The sequence below is a fragment of the Hippoglossus stenolepis genome, chromosome 4 (assembly GCF_022539355.2).
Source record: "Hippoglossus stenolepis isolate QCI-W04-F060 chromosome 4, HSTE1.2, whole genome shotgun sequence".
NCBI lineage: Eukaryota > Metazoa > Chordata > Actinopteri > Pleuronectiformes > Pleuronectidae > Hippoglossus > Hippoglossus stenolepis.
The window spans coordinates 25,236,646-25,257,091 of NC_061486.1; the positions used below are offsets into that span (position 1 = coordinate 25,236,646).

General features: G+C 42.3%; 1 protein-coding gene across 1 annotated transcript in view; it reads right to left on the reverse strand.

Moving 5' to 3' along the window:
* Nucleotides 1-6,317: 6,317 nt before the first annotated feature.
* pik3cb (phosphatidylinositol-4,5-bisphosphate 3-kinase, catalytic subunit beta) overlaps nt 6,318-20,446 on the reverse strand; it is a 56,464-nt gene continuing 42,335 nt past the window's right edge. The window contains exons 9-24 of the mRNA XM_035154666.2: nt 20,092-20,346; nt 19,860-19,956; nt 19,588-19,718; nt 19,151-19,201; nt 18,066-18,254; nt 17,342-17,463; nt 16,953-17,096; nt 16,714-16,813; nt 15,082-15,278; nt 14,486-14,595; nt 14,221-14,299; nt 12,194-12,361; nt 11,971-12,094; nt 11,738-11,883; nt 8,829-8,961; nt 6,318-7,994 (exon numbers count right to left, since the gene is read on the reverse strand). Coding sequence (XP_035010557.1) covers nt 7,857-7,994; nt 8,829-8,961; nt 11,738-11,883; nt 11,971-12,094; nt 12,194-12,361; nt 14,221-14,299; nt 14,486-14,595; nt 15,082-15,278; nt 16,714-16,813; nt 16,953-17,096; nt 17,342-17,463; nt 18,066-18,254; nt 19,151-19,201; nt 19,588-19,718; nt 19,860-19,956; nt 20,092-20,346 — 2,184 coding nt within the window. The 3' untranslated portion in view covers nt 6,318-7,856. The remainder of the gene's footprint in view (nt 7,995-8,828; nt 8,962-11,737; nt 11,884-11,970; nt 12,095-12,193; nt 12,362-14,220; nt 14,300-14,485; nt 14,596-15,081; nt 15,279-16,713; nt 16,814-16,952; nt 17,097-17,341; nt 17,464-18,065; nt 18,255-19,150; nt 19,202-19,587; nt 19,719-19,859; nt 19,957-20,091; nt 20,347-20,446) is intronic.

Sequence of the window (20,446 nt, forward strand, 5' to 3'; positions counted from 1 at the left end):
TCACGTGGAACACCGTGTTATGTGAATTGTGCCGCCAGACTGTGAATTATTGCGAATCCCAAACAACGTATCTAGTGTTGAAATTACATAAATGAGGGAAAAAAAAGAAGAAGAGTGCAGACATGAGCAGGAATCGACATCCATGTTCAGCATCACTTCAGCGTCGGATTCTCATCAGCTCTCATGTACGCGATGCAAACAGTTACTGCTGTAGAAAGGAAAAGTCAGCCCGGCGAGTTGCGGAGTGTCCCATAGTGACATGTATTACACATATGTCAGTTCTAACATACATGACTGCTGAACAGCTGCAGAGGGAGAGTAAGAATGAGCAGGCGTGTTCTCTCCATGGTCACATGCACCGCACGCTGCCACTTTTCTCCGGGAAGAAGAACCCATGGAACTTCGCTTGGATTTGTTATTCAAGAGAAAATAGATCAATGATACAATCATAGCTGATTTAGAGACATTAACCCTTGTGTGGTGTTCGGGTCTGTGGGGCCCGTTTTCAATGTTTGCTAAAAGAAAAATGATGCGATTAATAATTTCTCCAACCTGAGACTCATTGGCCTTGGCTCATTTTCTGTGATGAACATATAAAAGAACATATTTTCAGTGACTGTACACTGTACACCCCCCCTACACATTTACATTACATATGTGGTGTTCGGGTCCACTGGACCCAGGGGTAAGAAAGGTGTGGAAACTGTACATTTCAAGCACTTCTGCTCCCTCATTCCTGCACATTTACCCTCTGTCTTGTGGGAAACATTCTATATTTTCTCTCACACTATCCCAGCTGCAAATCGGGGGCGGGATACAACAAATACATAGCTTTGACCGTGTGGCTCCTTATCACAATCCATGAAGATGGTGAAAAGATACTCTGCTCAGAGGGCCTTAGAAATGATTTTTGAAGAGAGAGAAGCTTTGGAAGACAATGAAGAGGAAGAGTTTTCAGAATATGAAGATCATATTTCTGTCAATTCAGAGTCTGACAGTGAGTTTGAAGAAGAGGATGAGAATGACCATCAGCCAGCTCCAAGAAAAGCCCGTCAGCAGCCAGACACAGGACCCGCCCATCAGCAGCCAGCCCCAGGACCAGGCCGTCAGCAGCCAGCAAGTGGAGAAATACGGATGTCAAAAAATTATAAAATTGAATGGTCTTTTTGCCCAAGGAATGAGCCACCCCGCATGGCTACCAATGTAATAAGGATGCAACCAGTGCCAAGATGGATAGCGGTCAATCATGTGCAGGACATCAAGTCTTCTTTTGAACTTTTCATCCTGGATTCCATCCAGAAAATCATTCTGGATTTCACTAATTTGGAGGGACAGCGTGTTTTTGGAGAGAGGTGGAATGAGATGGACCAAACCCATTTATTTGCATACTTTGGGGTTCTTATCCTTGCTGGAGTTTTCAAATCCACAGGGAGATAGGAGGCAGAAACTGGCAGAGAACTTTTCCAAGGAACAATGTCTCTGGAAATCTTCCATATTATTTCCAGGATTATCTGCTTTGATAACAGAGACGACAGACCAGCTCGGCGGCAGAAAGACAAGCTAGCTGCCATCAGGACAGTATGGGACAAGTGGGTGCCCCGCCTCACCCTATTTTACAACCCTGGGCCTAATGTCACTGTTGATGAGCAGCTGATGCCATTTAGGGGCTGCTGCCTAACCCTAACCCTAACCCAAAATACGGAATCCAGATCTGGGCTGCCTGTGATGCTGCTTCATCGTATGCATGGAACTTGCAAGTGTTGCTCGTGTTGTGTAGACTGCCTGAGCATGTTCAATTTATAATTGAGTTCCAAGAAATAAACATCAACACTGCTATTTGTTTTTTCCACCTATATCTTGATTGTACTTGATTTTTCCTTTTTAATTGCATTTTATCACAAAAAACGAAAAGGTAAATGACAAATATTAACCAAATATGTTGTCTATATTGCTTGTTATTAGGATAAAGAAAACATCTGTTAAGTATTTTTACATAAATTGTTATAGCTGTATTGATTGAAAGACCCAATAATGCAGTGGGTCCACCAGACCCGCAAACACTGGCTGAGCGACAAAAACATGAATACCACACAAGGGTTAAAAATACGATTTTACAAACATAAGCGATGCTGCAACCTGTCCCTCTCTCTTTCTTGCGTCATCGGGCGACACATGTGAGGATGATGAGGGTTTTGATAACCGACTGAAACCTCTGTTCATCAGCCTGTGGTGATGAAGGAACGTAGACACGTCATGGAGAGACTGAGACTGCAGATTTCACACTTTTTTTTTTCTTTCACAAAACCATCTTCCCCCTGCTCGATCCCAAACTGTCCCTCTCCAGAAGAGCTCGGTGCAGAAATCTGGACTGTGCCACCCCCCCCCCTCCTGCTGAGGTGGCTCTCCAGTCAACACAGCCGGCTGTCTGCCTCACTGACCACCCACCAACCAAGTCTCTTACATCCACTCTCACATATGCAGCACTGCATGACTCCTATGATCTCACACCGACAGCTTGATCCTCAATGAGGAGCTATTTTTGCCCTCAGCTTTCCTGGCGTGTTTCCTTTGTGTTTTCCTGACGCTTCCTAGGAAGCAAACCTCCCAGGGGAGAGGTGGAAACTTATTGTGTGGGCATAGGTGGCCCTGACAGTGACATTGATTCAAGAATCACCCCCCTCCTCCTTCACTGCCATCTCTTTTAATCAAGCACATTTCATTTTCTGGTGGTGACAGTAAACTGAGGCACCCTGCAGGTGGGTGGAATCCACTCAACAATAGTGAATCATGATGTGGTCGACTTTGCCTGTAAAGCCCAGGAGCTTTGACCCAAAGGATTACCTAATCCTCTACATTTTTCACGGGGCACTTTGTTAGGGACACCTGTACTCCTGCTATGGCAGCAGGGCAGTGCATAAAATCAGGCAGATACAGTTAAGGAGCTTCAGTTCATGTTCACATAAATGGTGAATGGAGGAATAATAGTGATCTCAGTGACTTTGAGTTGGTGTGAGTATCTCTGAAAATGCTGATGTCCTGGGATCGTCAAGGAGATCCAGAGTCAGGGGCGTTCAAGGGACTTTGGGGGGCCCCAGAGAAAAAGGGACTCCGGGGGGGTCCTGCATCGAGGCCCTACACCGTACTGCAGAGGATCTCCGGACAAATGGGTTTGGACCTTCTCCGCAGTTTGCCTTTCGCATATACACATCGCAGTGGAGGTTTTACAACAGCAACACATTCTCCACAGGATTCAGGTGAGGGGTGGCGCAGCAGGCAGAGGCAGGATGTAAAGTATTACTTCTGCTGCAGAGATCACATTATTTGTTACAGTACATTGACGTCAGCCCTTATCACCACAAACTTGCTTCACATCTTCGTCGGTGTCTACTACGTTTCTCTGCTTTTTCATTCTGAGATATTTATATTCTTTTTGTTTTTTTCATTCAACCCCCCACTCGCTCCATTCAGTAGTTTTTGTGCAATTCTGCAAACAGAGCAATAAAAAACCTTCTTGGTGGAGGTAAAAAAACCTCTCTGATTTTGTAGGTGAGCAAATATCTTTATTTTATTATTTTTGTGAACTTCCTTAAGATAAGATGCGGTTGTAAAAAGGTTCCTACCCTAGTTTCCTGTAGCACATCTGGCTGTTATATCAGTGCTGCACTTCCATGTCCAGCTTCAGTGAGAAGCACAAATGATTCAGCTGGAAGTGTACGACACCTTTTATTTCTTTTCTAGTAAAGGAATAAATCCACAACTCCGGTGTGTGTCTAACATCACAACACTAAGCGGAGTGGGAGCAGAAAGCGGTCTGCTACAAGTTCAGTGATCTTCAGCGGCCTCCTCATCATCAGATCTGAATCCAATACAGCACCTCTGGGATGTGGTAGAGCAGAATGTGCAGCTGCCAAAGCTGCAGTAATGATGTGATGCAACCATGTCATCATGGAGCAGAATCTCAAAGAAAGGTTTTCTACAACTTGTGGAATCGATGCAAAGAAGAACTGAGTGCATTTTGAGAGGAAAGGGAGGAACCAGTGTTTGTTATACTCACATCATTTTAACCATTTTCTCCACTGCTCTTACATTCATTCTTTGATTCCAGAGGAGTTTTCACTGTGACATTATCTTACTCTTGTTTACGCCTTCCACTGAGGATACCTGCCACTGTGTGTGCTCTATATGAACCACCCTTCTCCCAGGTGACTGTGTTACATAACCCCAGCCAACAACAACACAGCAAATGATTCACGCTGAGCAGTGACTGTGACTTCAAGTAAAAAGAGAATCAACAAATGGGGATCCCTAAAGACTTTGATAGCTTTCTTCCCTGCAGAGTGAAAAGAAACACATTTCATGCGTCATACAAACAGCAGTAAAAAACACTTCAGATGATTACCAGCCTGCACACAAAGGTGTGTGACCACCTCAATATCCTTTCATTTGGACCTGAGATAGAAGCTCACCACAGGCAAGGATGACTAACCTAACCTTAATCTTCACCTTCACCCTAATCTAAACATAATGTAAACCTTAACTAAACCTTACTCTAACCCTAACCCTTAAAAATCTTTAGAACCTTAAAAAAATCTTTTAGGATTAATGTTTTGGGGACATAAGGAAGTAAGTCAATTCCTCATAGTTTCACTTTGTAAACAGATTTAAGTCCCCACAATATGAATCGAAAAATGGCCTAATGCCACATCGTTCTATCAAATGTCAAAGTATGAAAAAAAATAAGTATAAAAAGTAGTGGTGGCATGTTTGTGCAGTGGTCAGTGGTCAGTTCTTGGTTTGAATCCAGGGATCTTTCTCTCAGCGTCCAAAGACAGGCAGGATGGGATTAGAGTAATTGCAGACTTTTGACCGTAGCTGTGATTTTGTCCCTGCGATACAACGATGACCTGTCCAGGGTCTTCTCCACCTTTTATCCAATGTCAGCTGGTTGCATTCGCTGGATCGAGTATTGACTAGTCACCTGGCGATCCTTGTAAGTGGTATAGATACTGGATGGGCAGATGGTGGAAAGTATATTTACTCCAATATTGATTTTAGGGACAAATTCAAGGTACTTAACTCGAGTATTTTCATTTCTGCTTTGCTACATTTCAGACAGAAATTCAGAACTTTTTACTCCATAATACATTTATATGACAGGTAGGAAAGGATTATACTTCCTTACATGATATAAAACAGATTAAATTAGCTTCACCTTGACAAAATAAACAGTAAAATGCTTACACATTATTTCATCAGTAATAATAATCAAGTAATGTGATATCTAGTACTAAGACATTCACAGTGGCCAATGTAATAAATACTTTTACTTTCAATACTTACCTGTTTGCATGTTCCCCTCATGTCTGTGGGTTTTCCCCAGGTACTCAGTCCTGGTACTCAGTCTTCCTCCCTCAGACTGGGATTAGCTTCATTAGAGACTCTAAATTGACTGTAGGTGTGAATACGAGAGTGAATGCTTGTTTTGTCTGCAACCTGTTCAATGTGTATCCTACCTCACGCTCAATGTCAGCTGGGATTGGCTGCAGGACCCCATGACCCTCACGGATAAGTGGTCTAGATAATGGAGGGATGGAGGGATACAATGCATACATGTAGCACAAAAAGCATATTCCTCAGGATCTAAGACTGTGTGATGGGGGAGGAGAAGATGCTGTAGAAATCTGTCCTAAAATGACTCTGTGCAGTTGCTCTGGTCTCTTGTTTGTAAAGATGTTGGAGACTGGAGCTCCTCCAGTCACGGTGAGAAACTATATCTTATGGTCTTGCCCAAATCTAACATGATCACATGAAGTTTTCTCTGTAGAAATGAGTGTCCTGTAACTGAGCCACTGACTAACTAGCACTGTGCAGCCTGAAACGACTGGACAGAAGGTTGTGTGACACTGAAATCAGATGTAACCTTATGTTGCCTCACGATTCCATCATTTATCACTTGTGCAGTATCATCCTCTGAGCCTCTATGTCGGGAAAAACAGCCGTGAATGTGCAATTTGATGCTCTAAGCAACTTCACAGAAAAAAAGCATCTAAACTTAACACTCAGCTGGTTTCCTCAACAAGAGGATATGAACAGGTACAACGTTCCTGTGTTTTCCAGTTAAACTACTTTTTCTTCTCGTACCCTCACTTGTGCGTCAAGCATGCAAAAATAGGTCTGAATATACTTCTGCTCAGGAACCAATCAATATTCATCCCAGTGCTCAAATCAGAGACACAATCTGTGAAGCTGCCCCGAGTGGGCCAAGGTCACACAGCCCACATCTCTGGCAATAAATAGAGCACAGGTGGAACAGCAGCCAAGTGGAAAATAACTTTAATAAAACTCCTATGAAAACAAAAACCAGCAAAACAATAAAAGCCTGTATATTTGACAATATCCAGTGTCTGAGACATTTGAAGGCTAGTGGTGCGAAACACAGCTGCATCACACATAAACCAACAGACAAAACCAGTACAGGCTCAGGTCTGCGCCCGAGGTTTAATATAATAGGATATGGTTCATATACTCGGATATTGCACGAAAATCAAACACCGTACGTCGGAACGGGGAAGTAGTTTTGCATTGCAGTGTAACGTCCCTACTGAGAAACCCCCCCGCCTACACCTGCTCGTATAAAAACAAATACACTTAAAAAGAGAGCGGCACATGTTTGCACATTCAATTCTGAAGCAGATCATTAAAAACATAGTATAAACAATACAAATGCATTTTCTTTTTTGTTTTGGTCCTACCACGTTAAAAGCATCAGTTATTTCTCAGTGAGTTTATTCGTCATGGTTTGGGCGGGCGCTTTAAAAGGCTGACATACTTATACACTTTATGTCGAGTGGGGCAGAGACAACCTACAGGTGATCACACTTTGTCCAATAATGCTCTGATATGAAGACATTTGAAATAAACAATGCAAATTGTCATTTCAAAATAAAAGAAACAAAAAATACAACTGAAATATACGTCTTTGTAAAAACATTCCAGTGTTCAGTGGACCAAAAAGGCTCAACGGCGTCTTTTTCTCTAATCAATCCTTCTCTTTTAATCATTATTTCCCTCACACGTTTTATTTTTGTGGGCTACTAAAATAGTCTGGCACATAGAAGTCTGGTGATATTCTTAAATGGCAAAAGAAACAGAAAAATCATAAAAAAATACAATCGTCCCGCAGTTTTGAGGCACACTTTGAGACAGCGAAACTGTTAAGATGCACTTCCTGTGGGCGTTGTGCACATTCTTTTAAGACATGTGGGTTGTTGTGTTGAATTTTTTGGACTTTTGACATCTCTGCTATACTTGATACAGTCCAGGGGCCCATTCAGAGTCCATGCATGCAGAGTCTCAAATCCGCCACCAAAGTTTCAACAAAATTCGGCCGCTTCCCGAAATGTGTTTTTTATCCCCAGCCCGCTGCGTAGGGACTGGTTCAGGTTTAGTGTGGGCAGAGTGGGTGCTTCAGTTCCCTTCCTTTGGCTGTGTGCTCCATCAGCTGTTGTGCCTGTGCAAAATGAGCAGCGACGTTACCCACCATGATTCCACAGAAATGTCACGAGACCATGAATTTGGATTTTTCCAGGGGGCACCAGGCCGGTGTGAGTGATTCCAGGTGAGGGGGATACAGAGATTGAGGGTAATGGCAGTCTGGGAGTAGGTTTACCCTGCATGTACGGTACATGGGGGTGATCTGCTCATTTGGAATACTCTGCTAGATTCCCTTCTTTAAATATAGGTGGATGTGCCACTGTCTCCTCTGTCACATTTCCTCTCCCCCACACTCACACACTGTGTCTTCACTGAGTCCTCTTGGCCCCAGAGCCCCGGCACTTTCAGGGGCCATAGCTGCTCTAGGACCGGTTGTCTTTGGCCACGTTGTGGGCCATCCAGTTGACTTTGGTTGTCCAGCTCTCTCTCAGGGCCTCATCAAACTTCTGGCGAAACTGCTTCAGTGCCTCATCGTCTGTTTTACCCAGAGCCAGTGAATCCTGAGGAGGGAGGAATTGTAGGAGAGAGGGAGGATTAGTCAGGAGGATGGAGAAGTCATGAGGAAGTTGATGAAATGGACACAGACTGTGTTAAACAGCAGATAACTGTAAAAGAAAATTATTTCATATGGATGTTTATATAGCAACTCTCAAACAACATGGTGATAATTGTGGCAACGAGTTATATAATATCTTATATATACATACATCTATTAAAGAGTCGGACCAATATAGAGTTTTGGGGACTGATGCTGATATTAGGGAGTAAACAATTTCCAATACTAATAAATCAGCTGATATATATTATAAGATGCATTTATCAAACCCTTGTGACAAAGAAATGTAATTGATGCTTGATATTTTAGAGTTTAACCATAAACTATGATACAATCTATGGCTGTGTCTCAGGAGGTAGAGGCGGTTGTCCACTAGCCAGAAGGGTGGTGGTTCGATCCTGGCTCCTCCAAGTGTGCTTGGGAAACATGAATTGCCCCAGACGGCTGTGATTCATGTGTGACAGAGAAATTGTTGCACAAAGATGCACTGTATGAATGTGTGAGTGGCAAAACTTTTCTGTAAACTGCTTTGAACGCTCATCAACACTAGAAAAGCTGCTATATAAATACAGAGCATTTACTATTTAACCAAAAGAGAAACACAAAACACACATAGCAAAATGTTGTTGTTGCTCCGGGTGGTTTTAAAAGGTCTTAGGTGAAGTCTAACTCTTGTGAAAACATCTATAAGAGGCAGTTTCTCTCAGTCTGACTGACCAGCAAGTTTTACAAGTATGACACTGGTGTGTGTGTGTGTGTGTGTGTGCGCGCGCTGTACCTTTAAGTACTGGATGTCTTTGACTGAGGTGAGCTCAGGCAGTCCAGCAGTCAACATGAGTGCAAACAAAGTGATGAAGAGGTTCCCGTTCTTCCTCAAGATTAGATAGGCCTCCTCACAGTACTGACGGAAACTGCAGAACAGAAACAGAAACACACACACTGTAAGTTAGTTTCGACATTCACAGATAATACACATGCATACACATCTGAGGTGTAACAGATTAGTTCCTAACCACCTGTGTTGACTGTGACCGTACACCAGGGGGCTGAGGTCGGAGGTGACACTGTTGTTTCAACAAATCAGCTGATCAAGAAGACAAAGACTTCCTTGTTTCCAAATTTCCCCTGACTCACTGCACCCTGTCTCTGTGTCAGTGAGATGGTGTGTTCAGATCCTGTTTACAGGCTCGGGCATTTAAGTTCTGATCGTTTTCTTCAAAGGGTTGCCTATTGTTTTTCTTCTGGCATTAATAAAGTCCTTTTTGATCACTTCTTCTATAACCTATTATTTAGGATGTCAGGGATATACGAGACACTGAAAACCAAATGATCTCAAATTGTATCTTCAGCTACAAAGGCTGTTTTGAATGTGCTGCAGATCATCAAGTCAGAAGTTACGTTTACACCAGAGTATTTCCACTTCCATCAAAACCCTTTGTGTATGTGTTTCCTGCCTGGTGCATGATGTACCATTTACTGAACCCACATATACCACATTCACTCTTACACAAACAATTTTGAGTACAGATTATTTTCTCGCTCTCACTCACAGGATACCAGTAAGACAGAAAGCCTCCAGAAACCATGCTGTGAGGTGCTGGACAACTTGGCAGTTTAAATGTCAAAGGAGCAGCGTGATGATTATACATAATCCATTAAGTCAGTGTGATTACAAAGGTAATGACTTAAAGAAGTTTTTAAGCCATCACCGGATCTCCTCCAGTTCAGTGTGACACAGCCCGGGTAATGTTTACAGTGGATCTGAACTTCTCTACAACACATCAGTGAGATTATTTAGATTAACTCCAGAAAGTGCTGATGCTGTGCAGGAGCTGCCTCCACATGTTTACGCTCCTGTGATACCTTTATGAATGTAGGTCATTACAACACACATTATTGCACCACACAGGTATCTCAACTTTCCCCAAATGATTTGCCTACTTGGTAAACAGTGTGCGCTCCAGCGGTGCTGCTTTATGAGACCTCAGCAGCAGACACACATGTTGAGGGTTGAACTTGTGTGATTTATCAGCCCAAAAAAAAAGGTTTTGAGATTTACATTCTCGCTCAGGATTGGACAGAGAGCCCAGGGTTCTTTTTTAAAGCATCCACCTATTGTATAAAAAAGTGTAGAACAACACAGAAGTAGATAAACCATCTAGGTTTAATAGTGTCAATAATGTATGACAATACATGAGGTCAGTGACAACAGGTTAAATGTTTGAGTTTTGTAGTTTTTTACGTTTGCGTAGAACAAAAAATTCTCAACACACTCAATGTATTTGAAGCCCTGGGGGATTAAATGATCTATTAAAAGGAAATTACAGAAAAGATACAAAATGTTTCCAAACTCTAAACTACTAACTCTAAACTTTAAATGCTAAAACAACTGACCCGTGTGTGTGAAGCATTCCCTCTTTTGAGTAAACTGCAGCTTATTTCTTTTCTTAAATACAATGTTCATCAGCGCCTGAGCTTCCTCTGCCACCTTCTGGTGAAAGAGGGTGCTGCACTGAGATCAATTTAGCCTTTTTTTATGTCAATGGAGCAGTGCCCATTCGAAACCTTATCAGGTTGGAATGGGCTGTTCTCTTCTCCTGTGTTGAGAGTGTTAATGGACAAACAGTCTATGATGCAGAGCTACATTCATCCTGGTTTATCTGCACTGAAGATTTCATAGTCAATGCTTTGCTTAAAATGAAACTGAATTTGCTTTATTACCGTTGACCTGTCGTTTATATAGAAATATAAATGATTCACTAAACTAGTGTTATTTTTTCATACATTGGATGTCGACTATTTCAGGTCTGTTAAGCAATCAGCACAATTTTTTCACCTAAGTTTAAGACAAAAACTAAAAGCTCTGTAATGCCGCTCAGTAAAACCATTGCGGCAACAAAGGGAACGTTGTGCTTTTACTTTGAAAACATATTGACAAACAGAAAGGGATTCTGTAAATGTTGTTGCCATGATGGAGAGATCGGCACCTGTGACTCCTGTGACTGTTTGTACCCCCCCCAAAACAACCTAAATGAACTGTGTTGTAACAGGTAGAGGTTTATATTGCCACACTTCAAACAAAGGTGAGTTCTAGTAGCACACTCATCCTGTTTGAATACAACACTCTTACAATAAATAAAGATGTTCAGTTTGTGTCTTGTTAAATCAACCTAATTAGTGATCAATTCAATAATTGTATGATATGAAATAGTTTCGGTGATTAAACCCCACCAAAATGAGTGAAAGGTGAAGAAGTTACAGGACTTGAAACCTGGTCTCCTGGATGGAAGTCATGTCTTTGACCTATTCATGCACCACATCAAGTTCCATCTATGCTTTTTACATTAAACCGGAAGTGGAAATAAACATCACAATATGCTCGCACAGATAAATGAGCTCCACTCATACAACATGAGCTAGGTTCTTGTCCTGGTTACCGTGTTCTCGACAGCGCAAGACCTCCCTCATTGATTTGAAAATAGTAGACAAAATATTACACAATAATATCAACAGCTGTCAAAATAATGCAAAGCAGTTCAGCAGCTCCACCACCAATGATCATACAGTTGAATGAACACCTCTTTAACACAGTTTCAACAAACACTGAAACCTACACTGAAAGTAGGATTTACTGCATTAGTCTGAGGCAGAGGCTGAAAATAAAAAGACAGACACAGTGAAACCAACCTGCCAAACTTTTCTGTGTATCCCGTCTTCCCCTGCTGTATGACGTGGATGAAGTCGTGTGTGAGGATGAATGGTACTCGCTCCCTCTTGATGCCAAACTTGGACTTGAAGTTGCCCAGGATGTGACCGAAGTCTATGTGGAAGAGCTGACAGACAAGAGAGCCCGTCAGTGAACATTGTGGAAGCAGGAAAACCAACAGAACCTGTATTGTTTACACAGATAAATGTCTGACCTGTCCAGTGCTGCGGACCATGATGTTGTCACTGTGACGGTCTCCGATGCCCAGAACATAGGTGGCTACACAGTAGCCTGCACAGGACAGAGTGAACTCCTCAATGGCCCGTTCCAGAGCATCACTGTTGATACACAACATACATGTTGGACACACATGAGCAGATTTTCACAGATTTCAGTCAGTGCTTCAGTCCTAAGAGCTTCAGTCATCACCATCTTACCCAGAGTTTCTCTCCTTGAGCCAGTTGAGCAGAGCGTCCTTGTTGAAGGCGGCCGCCGCTGCCACGTTGCTGCTGGTCAGCTGGATGTTGGCGATCGTGTCCGCTGAGGAAACAACCTCGATCAGCCCTGCCCGATCACCTGTCGCTAGGCAACCGTACGGTACAATTCTACATATGTACAGGGAAAAGAAGCAAAGAGCACACAAAGACATCATTACCTCGTCAAGTCATGTTTCACAATTATTGCCGCAGTTTCTACTGCTGACATTTCCTGAGGAAAATATGGAAAATATGTATATAGCACGGTCAATAAAGACAAATTAAATCACAAATTTATCACAAATGCAATTTTGTTTACACCTGAAATACTGCATAAACTGTATGTATGGTAATAACTATCAAATGTAGTGGTGACAAATAACATTTGAATGAAAACTGTTCCCAAAGTCATTGAAGTTAGGGATGAACGATAATTATCAGGGACAATAAATTATCAGCTGATAAAGGGAAATATGTTCTTTTTCATTATTCCGATAATGAAAATGTAAAGGTTCAGTGTGTAAGATTTAGCTGAAAGGGATCTATTGACAGAAATTTTGTGTGAACATCTAAATTGTACAAATTGACATTTTCTTTAGCCTAGAATGGGCCTTTTATATTTAAATGCTTTATATTAACATCAGGAGTTGGTCCTCTCTATGGAGGCCACCATGTTTTTTTACTGCAGTCCAAACTGGACAAACTAAACACCTTTTGAGTTTTTATGACAACTGAAGGCTACCACAGGTTCTCTTTAATGTTTGGAAGGGGAGGGTGAGGGGTATTCGGCTGCAACATGCAACTACACCACTAGATGTCACTAAATTCTACACACTGAACCTTTAAGCGGATAGAGCCGATAATTGCAATGATGTTGCTATGCCAGTGGGTGGCAGCAATGCACAATACTGAGCTGGATTCCTGGGTTCTTTCCTGAATACAAAAACTTAAGATCATCTGTTATCACTATCGGCCATGAGAAGGATGTAATTATCGGTATGGGTTGAAAAAAATCCATATCGTGCATCCCTAATGGAAGTGAAAACAAAAATCTGATTTGGGTAATTCGACCAGGCAGTGTAAATGTAACTTTGTGTGTGTTTAAAATGTATTTTAAAGATGAAGATATTATCCTGTGGTCCATTTGGAGGTTCATTCATACAGGAGTCCTCTGGGTGCATTCCACTGTCAGACACACAATTTCATACTGGAGAAACACATGATCTACAGAACATATAACATTTTCTGCTTTGCTCACTTCAACTGACTTGCTTTCACTTTTGTCTCCACAAGATGGCACCAGCTGTTCATTCAGCAGGCTGCGAGATTGCGTGACCTGGATTAAATTTCCTCAGAACAGTTCAAAGTAATTTCTAGATTTCATTTGCAGTCTGACACAGGTTTAATGGAGACCAAATGCCTTTAAACCATTTTTTTACTCAGCTTGATGTGATGTGATGATGTGCTGATTTCAAACGAACTAAACAACTAAAACGACTGCAGGTGGACAACAAAGCTTAGATTCGGGAGGTAAAATACATCAGCAAGACATCACCGAACAAACCTGCATCCACCGCACCGTAGTGATTTTGTCTTAATCTTAATGTCCCCTCACTGCGTTCAAACTCTGAACCCATGTCCCTGTAACCTGAAACACAGTTCTGGAGCTCAACTGTCAAAACAGACCCTCAAGTGCTCAGCTCCAGATGTGTCAGTGTATGACGAAGAGAGAAAAAGTGTTTCCAAACGTGTGGATTTGATTAGGATGTAATGCAGATATTGTGTGTGTGTGTGTGTGTGTGTGTGTGTGTGTGTGTGGACGTCTAGGGTGTAAAAAGGGTTAGAGGTCAAACTAGCATGGGGTAATTTAGTATCTCCCCCTCCTCTGCTGCACCCCACCAGAGCTTCCCCTTCCCTACAGAGAGCAGGAACAAACAGCTCGACAAGGTCTGTCCGTTAAACACACACACACAAGCACAAAAACTCACCTGAGGTCCAGATTTGCCTCCTTCCACAGCAAATCCATCAGCCTAAGAATCTGAAGAGTCAACATGTCCTGCCTTAGATCTACGAAAGGAAAGTGAGTGTGGAATAAAAGTTGTTAATTTTAAAAGGGAAACATTTATTTACTCAGAAGATGGAAAGTGATTTCAGATCATGACCCCACAGTATAGTTTGCCCTCCTCCTCCCACTTCTTCTTTGTATCTTCCTTCCCAAAGTTTCCTCCGTCCCCCCCTCTATGATCCCCCTACCGTCTCCGTTCTTGAAGATGATTCCCAGGGTGTCTCCCCCCATCAGCTTGTTGTTGTAAACAAGCCAGAGCGGCTTCATCTTAGAGTCCATGTACCGACACCTCTCCACGCTGATGAAAGAGTCAAAGAGAGACAGGGAATGAGGCCAAGTACAGGAGAACAAGGCCTTGTCCACACTACCGCTGATATTCTTAAAATGGATGTTTTCCTCTCCGTTTAACAAAATAGCTCCATCCAGACAGGAACAAAATAATGACTACAAACGCTCAAACAATCATGTGGGGTCACTAGTACACCAGAGAAGAACTGTGAGCAGTTTTCCTTCGACAGTAGTAACTTCAAAACAAAAGCAATAGTTGGCTTTACTAATGTCTTTGCTTATAGGTAATCTGTGATGTCATTATTTCCAAAAGGCTCTGTTTAACATGTAAACACAGAAACTGCTTTTGAAAATCTGCAATTTGGAAGGTGTTTGTAAAAAAGTTTCAGAGACTTAAAATGATGATGGCCAAAATGGACAAAGTTCAGATAAATATCTGCATTACTGTTGTCAGGGCATGTAACTCTCATACTCTGCAACATTAGAGTTGTCTTACTTGATGCCAGACAGCAGGACACTGGGGTTTAGAGGCGAGTGCAGGTCGGACAGAGTCTCCGAGTAGCCACTCTGCCTTAGACAAGTCATCATGGCCTCCTTGGTCAACATGGCCTCCTTGGTCTTACTCCGGGCATTTTTGGTGGTTCCCAGCTTTATCAGCTCATTGACCGACTTTAGCTTACTCAGGGCTTCCACCTGGTGGAGTCAAAAGATGCAGCATGTTAAGGTTGGAACAATATTTTCCTCCACCAAGGAGGTTAAAGGGATAGTTCACCCAGAAATGGAAATTCACTCATTATCTACTCACCCCTATGTCGATGGAGGGGTGGGTGAAGTGTTTGAATCCACAAAACACTTCTGGAGTGTAGCAGCCGAATCCAATACAATTGAAGACATAAGACATAGTGACCCATCTTTAGACGTAATAAAACCACAGAAAAAACACAACATGCCTCCATACTGCTCGTGTGGTGTCATCAAAGTGTCCGCAAGCCCAGACATTCAAATTCGATTCGAAACGAGGTAATTTCCACCGTGTTTTAAGCCCAAAATTCCTCCAGAAGTGGCTAAGCTAGCGGACGTTAGCAGACGTTAGCATTTTTGGCGGCCCCTGAATGCACCTCGTCGGAAGATATCAGCCGACATTTGGGCTTAAAACACGTGTAAATGACGCCGTTTAGAGTCGATTTTGAATGCAGCAACACAAGCAGTATGGAGGCATGTTATGTTTTTTTTCTGTTTTATTTACGTCTGAAGATAGCTCACTAATTTCTTCAATTGTATTGGATTTGGCTGCAACACTGTTTATCCCTGAAACTCCAGAAGTGTTTTGTGGACTCAAACACTTCACCCGCCCCTCCATCGGCATAGTGGTGAGAAGATAATGAGTGAATTTTCCTTTCTGGGTAAACTATCCCTTTAAGTTTTCATTTTGTTTGTCTGTTGGTTAGCAAGATTATGCAAAAACTACTGGACAGATTACCACGAAACTTGTTGGAAAGATGCGGTATGGGTCAGGGAAGACAGTTGCTTTTACATTTTGTTTAATTTCTCAGAAAATGATTCATGGATCTTGATTAAAAATTCTGACATGTTTAGGGGACTAATATTTATGAGTGTGAAATTTGTTTGGCTTCAATCTAGTGAATTTAAATGTGCTTTCCATAAGGGGACTGCTGGGCTTTGGTGGAGGTTTGCACTCTACTGAGCGCCCTTCTAGTTCACTTTTGTAATTAATTGTCCCTGTTTATACCATATTATTGAGTTCATTCTCCTTAAACGAGCTATGTTAGCATTGCAATCCCAACCCCCTGTGCAAGCTCTTCAAAACAGGAAATGGAGAGATAAATGATGAGGAAATAGGAGGAAGTGTCCAGAGGAGTGACCGTCAAAACTAAAAGGTTAGAGGTCAGAGGGGTGGCGTTGGTGTCCCTGTGACTAAAAATACCATACATAAAGCCCTGCCACAGATAACAATAGACCTCAGTTATTCTGACCTCACAGTAAGGGCTACAAGTTTCGTCAAAGTCTGAGGCAGAGATATTGAAATAAAGAATGAGATATGATACAGAAACAATGTGTGAGATCATGTGTGAAGGACTTTAAAAGAGAATGTGTGTGTGAGATGTACCTGTTTCTTTAGAACCTCAATGTGAGGGATGCTGCCTCGGCAGTAGGCTTCCAGCATGAGGGCAAACTGGACTGAAACAGCTGGCATGTGGATCTCTGACCTGTAGAGGGCAGCAGAGAGACAACAGTCTCAGAAATTAAACCTCTCAAGACTCAACTGTTGCTGTTCATGAAGGTCACATCTTTTACTTTCCAATGCACAAACGTGTTCATGGCCACACACACAGAGTCTGTACACACCGCAGATGCCAGAAGAGGAAGTGTCCGATCTTGCGGTTGCCCTGTGCACGCTGCAGCAGGAAATGGGTGAGGGCGCAGTCATAGTAAGGCTCATAACGCAACACCTGCACCAACTGCAGGAGGTACTGTGACAGCTCATCGTCACTGAGGGCACAGAGAGCAGGGGTCAGAGAAGCTGTTTGATTGTGTAAGGTAGCTCTCTAGCTTTAACCTTCTATTCTATTTCAAGTGCCTGTGTGCTCTTCAGGAAGAGACAACACACAGCACTCTACTGACAGTCATTCATGGATATATGCAGCACACGATTTGAATGCAGGAGCTTGATTATGAGAGGAAGAAAAAAAACACTATTGTATAAAATCTGTGTGCGGGAGGATGCACATGTTTACCTCATATCACTCAGACAGCCCACAGCATATTCTCTGACATACTGGTCAGGGTAGTTAAAGTCCAGAAGCTCCAGAGCGTCCCTGGGACTCAGTTTGGGCCAAATCTGAAGAAGTGCCTGCAGCTGAAACACAGATTTGATATTCTTCATTTTAAAGCCGATAATAAAAAATTGATGGTGTTGGATTTAAATAATAATTTCTATCAATATAAAAAGTTTAAATGCAATATAAACATCCTGTTCGCAACAGTGGAGACAAAATCCTCATGTTAATTTGGCACAAAATAACAATAAACGTTTTGACAAACAACACAATATATAATTTGTAGAACTGAAACTGGTACAGGCAATATTCTGTCCAGGCTGTGTCCAGGAGACACTTTAAATGTACATTTTTAAAATATTAGTTACTTTGAGTGGGAGTAGTTTTATTATTAAAAATAAAGAAATAAAAGATCAGATTTGAACTCTGTTGTATTCTGAGTTCTTTTCCTGTAATCTTTTCCTTTTAACTTGAAGAGTGTATATAATTGCATGGAGGAAGAAGAACTCTTATGGCCTCACATTAGGATAACAACACATCTTAAGGAAAAATATATGAAATAAATTTCATCTTTTTAATTAGTAATATTAAGAACTATGAAACTTGGTGTCACCGTAGTGTGGATGGGAAAGAGCTGAATTTGCTTCACTTAAGTGGACAAACAGTGAACACACTGGCTAACCTGGGCCATGTCCTCGTGTTTGCTCCACTTGACAGAGAGCAGCAGCTTGGGCAGCGACTGAGGGAAATTCTCTCGGCAGTCATGGCGTAGTGTCCAGATTAAATCCTTCTCGTTCTCACACAGCTGGGAGAGCGGGTCACGCTCCATGATCTCCTTCAGTTCTATGTGGAACTTCTTGCCCCCACGACCCTGAGACAGAGGGATGAGGAGGAGGAGGAGTGGTTGGTTGTGGGGTTTGAGAAGGAGAGGATTATGAAGATGTGGAGGAGAGAAGACGTGAACGGAGGGTGGATGAAGATAAATTGGAAGAGGAAACAGAACGTGAAAGGTGGGTAGGACAAAGATGAGTAGCAGCAGTGACTGAGAGGAACCACAAGATGGCAGGAGTGTATCAAAGTGTCCTGACATTTCTAATCAAATGAATCTTGAATAAAATTCTACACATCTTTAACCAACAGGACTGACACTGACATGTCTCTGTTTAAAACAAGTCTCATGTTTATCGATTAGAAGTAAACATAATATGAATACAAACTCACATGTCCTTAAATGCAAACTTTCTTTAGAGAGGAAAAACATTAGCAGAGCTGTGTGAATCTGTTCATACGGTAACAAAACACTTACACTAACTGGAAGTCATTGATAATCCTAGTTTCTCACATACACCTCACATTAAAAGTGCTGCGTTCAGGCATGCCCTCTACATAACAGGATTACATAACAGGCTGCAACACACCCAGGAGTATGTTTTTTTTAAAAGGTTGAGGGGCGGTTAGACAGGAAAACATACAAGTAACCTGATTAGAGCCTCCAGTTTTGATTTGTACTGAACTTGTTTTTGCTGCTACACCCTGCCAAAAATCACAACAAGGGGGTTTCTTAAGAAACTAGCAGTGTTTGTCTGTTTGAGAGGCTATACTTGCATGAGTGTGTCACAGTGTGAGCAGTGGAGGTTTGATGATGGTGCAGGCTTATTTGTCCCGGGACAAATATGCCACTATGTTTTCACCCTGTTTGCACTTGTATGTGCTCTCAATGCATGAAGACGTTCAGGCACGCCCACATGCTTATCCCCTTACACTCACCATGGGTGCACAGTCACTTGCTCGGGCTATCTCTGCAGCTTTTTCCAGTATCTGTAAAAAAAAAAAAAAAATAAATAAAGCAAGGGGACACCGTATCAGTACAAACACACACACACAGATACAACACTGAAAGCTTGAGTGCATTAAGTAGGCAGAGGAGGTCCTGATCCTCTCATGCAAACAGCCACCACTTTATCATAATCACTAAGTACCGTTACGAGGAGCACTACACCACCATGATGGCAATTTCAACTGCAGTCAAGTCCCAAACATCCCATCCACTTGTTTATGGTCAGTATGGTACAATCACATAGCAGTAACTTGGTCACGCGTCTTAATATTCAAGCTTACTGGGATTTTTCATTGGTCCAAACACTTGGAAAAATGTCTCTATGAGAATGAGCTCAACCAAGCTCTGTGACCAACGGCTGTCTGACCTTGTCGAAGGGAGGGAAGATAACAGGGTGCGACGAGTAGTCTGGGAAGTGGATGAACAGGGCTGTGGCGTTCTCAGCGTACGGGTTGGTCTGAATGGTTCCTATGGGGTTCAGCATTTCTTCAAGTTCATCTGGGCAAGGCAAAGACAAACAGACACACACTTGTTTGTTGCGGTTTTACAGCAGGGTGCAAATCACTGGATAAACTAATTTAGATTTTATAATATTTGTGGACATAAAATGACATAAAGTGTGTGTGTGTGTGTTTATACCAGGAAAGGAAGACCAGCAGTGCAGGTTGATATCTCCAGTCTTCAGTTGGCCTTTGTAGTCAAACACCATGGTATTGACCCAAGCTATAGGGTAGTGCTGGATGCCAGAGAGAGAGAACACAGTGATATTATATATATATATATATATCATGAATCAATAATCCTGTGAAGATGGTGTATTTGTGGAAACTATATGACACACTGTCGGTCGGAGTGTGAGCCTGTCTCTTACCACTTTCCCTGCCTTGCGGATGGTCTGGTACTTGTTTATGTGAGGGTTTTTGGTGGACTTCTGCTTCTTGACCTTGTCCATGACGGCATAGATGGCGAAGCAGAGGCGGGTCATGCGGGGCAGATCGCAGACGGAGATTTCAAACTCCAGGGTGCTTTCTTTCCACATGTGGTCCGAGCGCCCGCTGCTCTCACCACTCACCGCCGGCTTGCACAGGAGCTCTGTGCCGTGGAAAAGCCCTGCCCTCACCTGGACCTGAGTGAAGAGGAGGGGTAGGTGTGTGTGTGGAAGGGCAGCAAGGGTATAGCATCATTGTTTTTAAAAATCTTGTATTAAATTGAATATTCTTTTACAA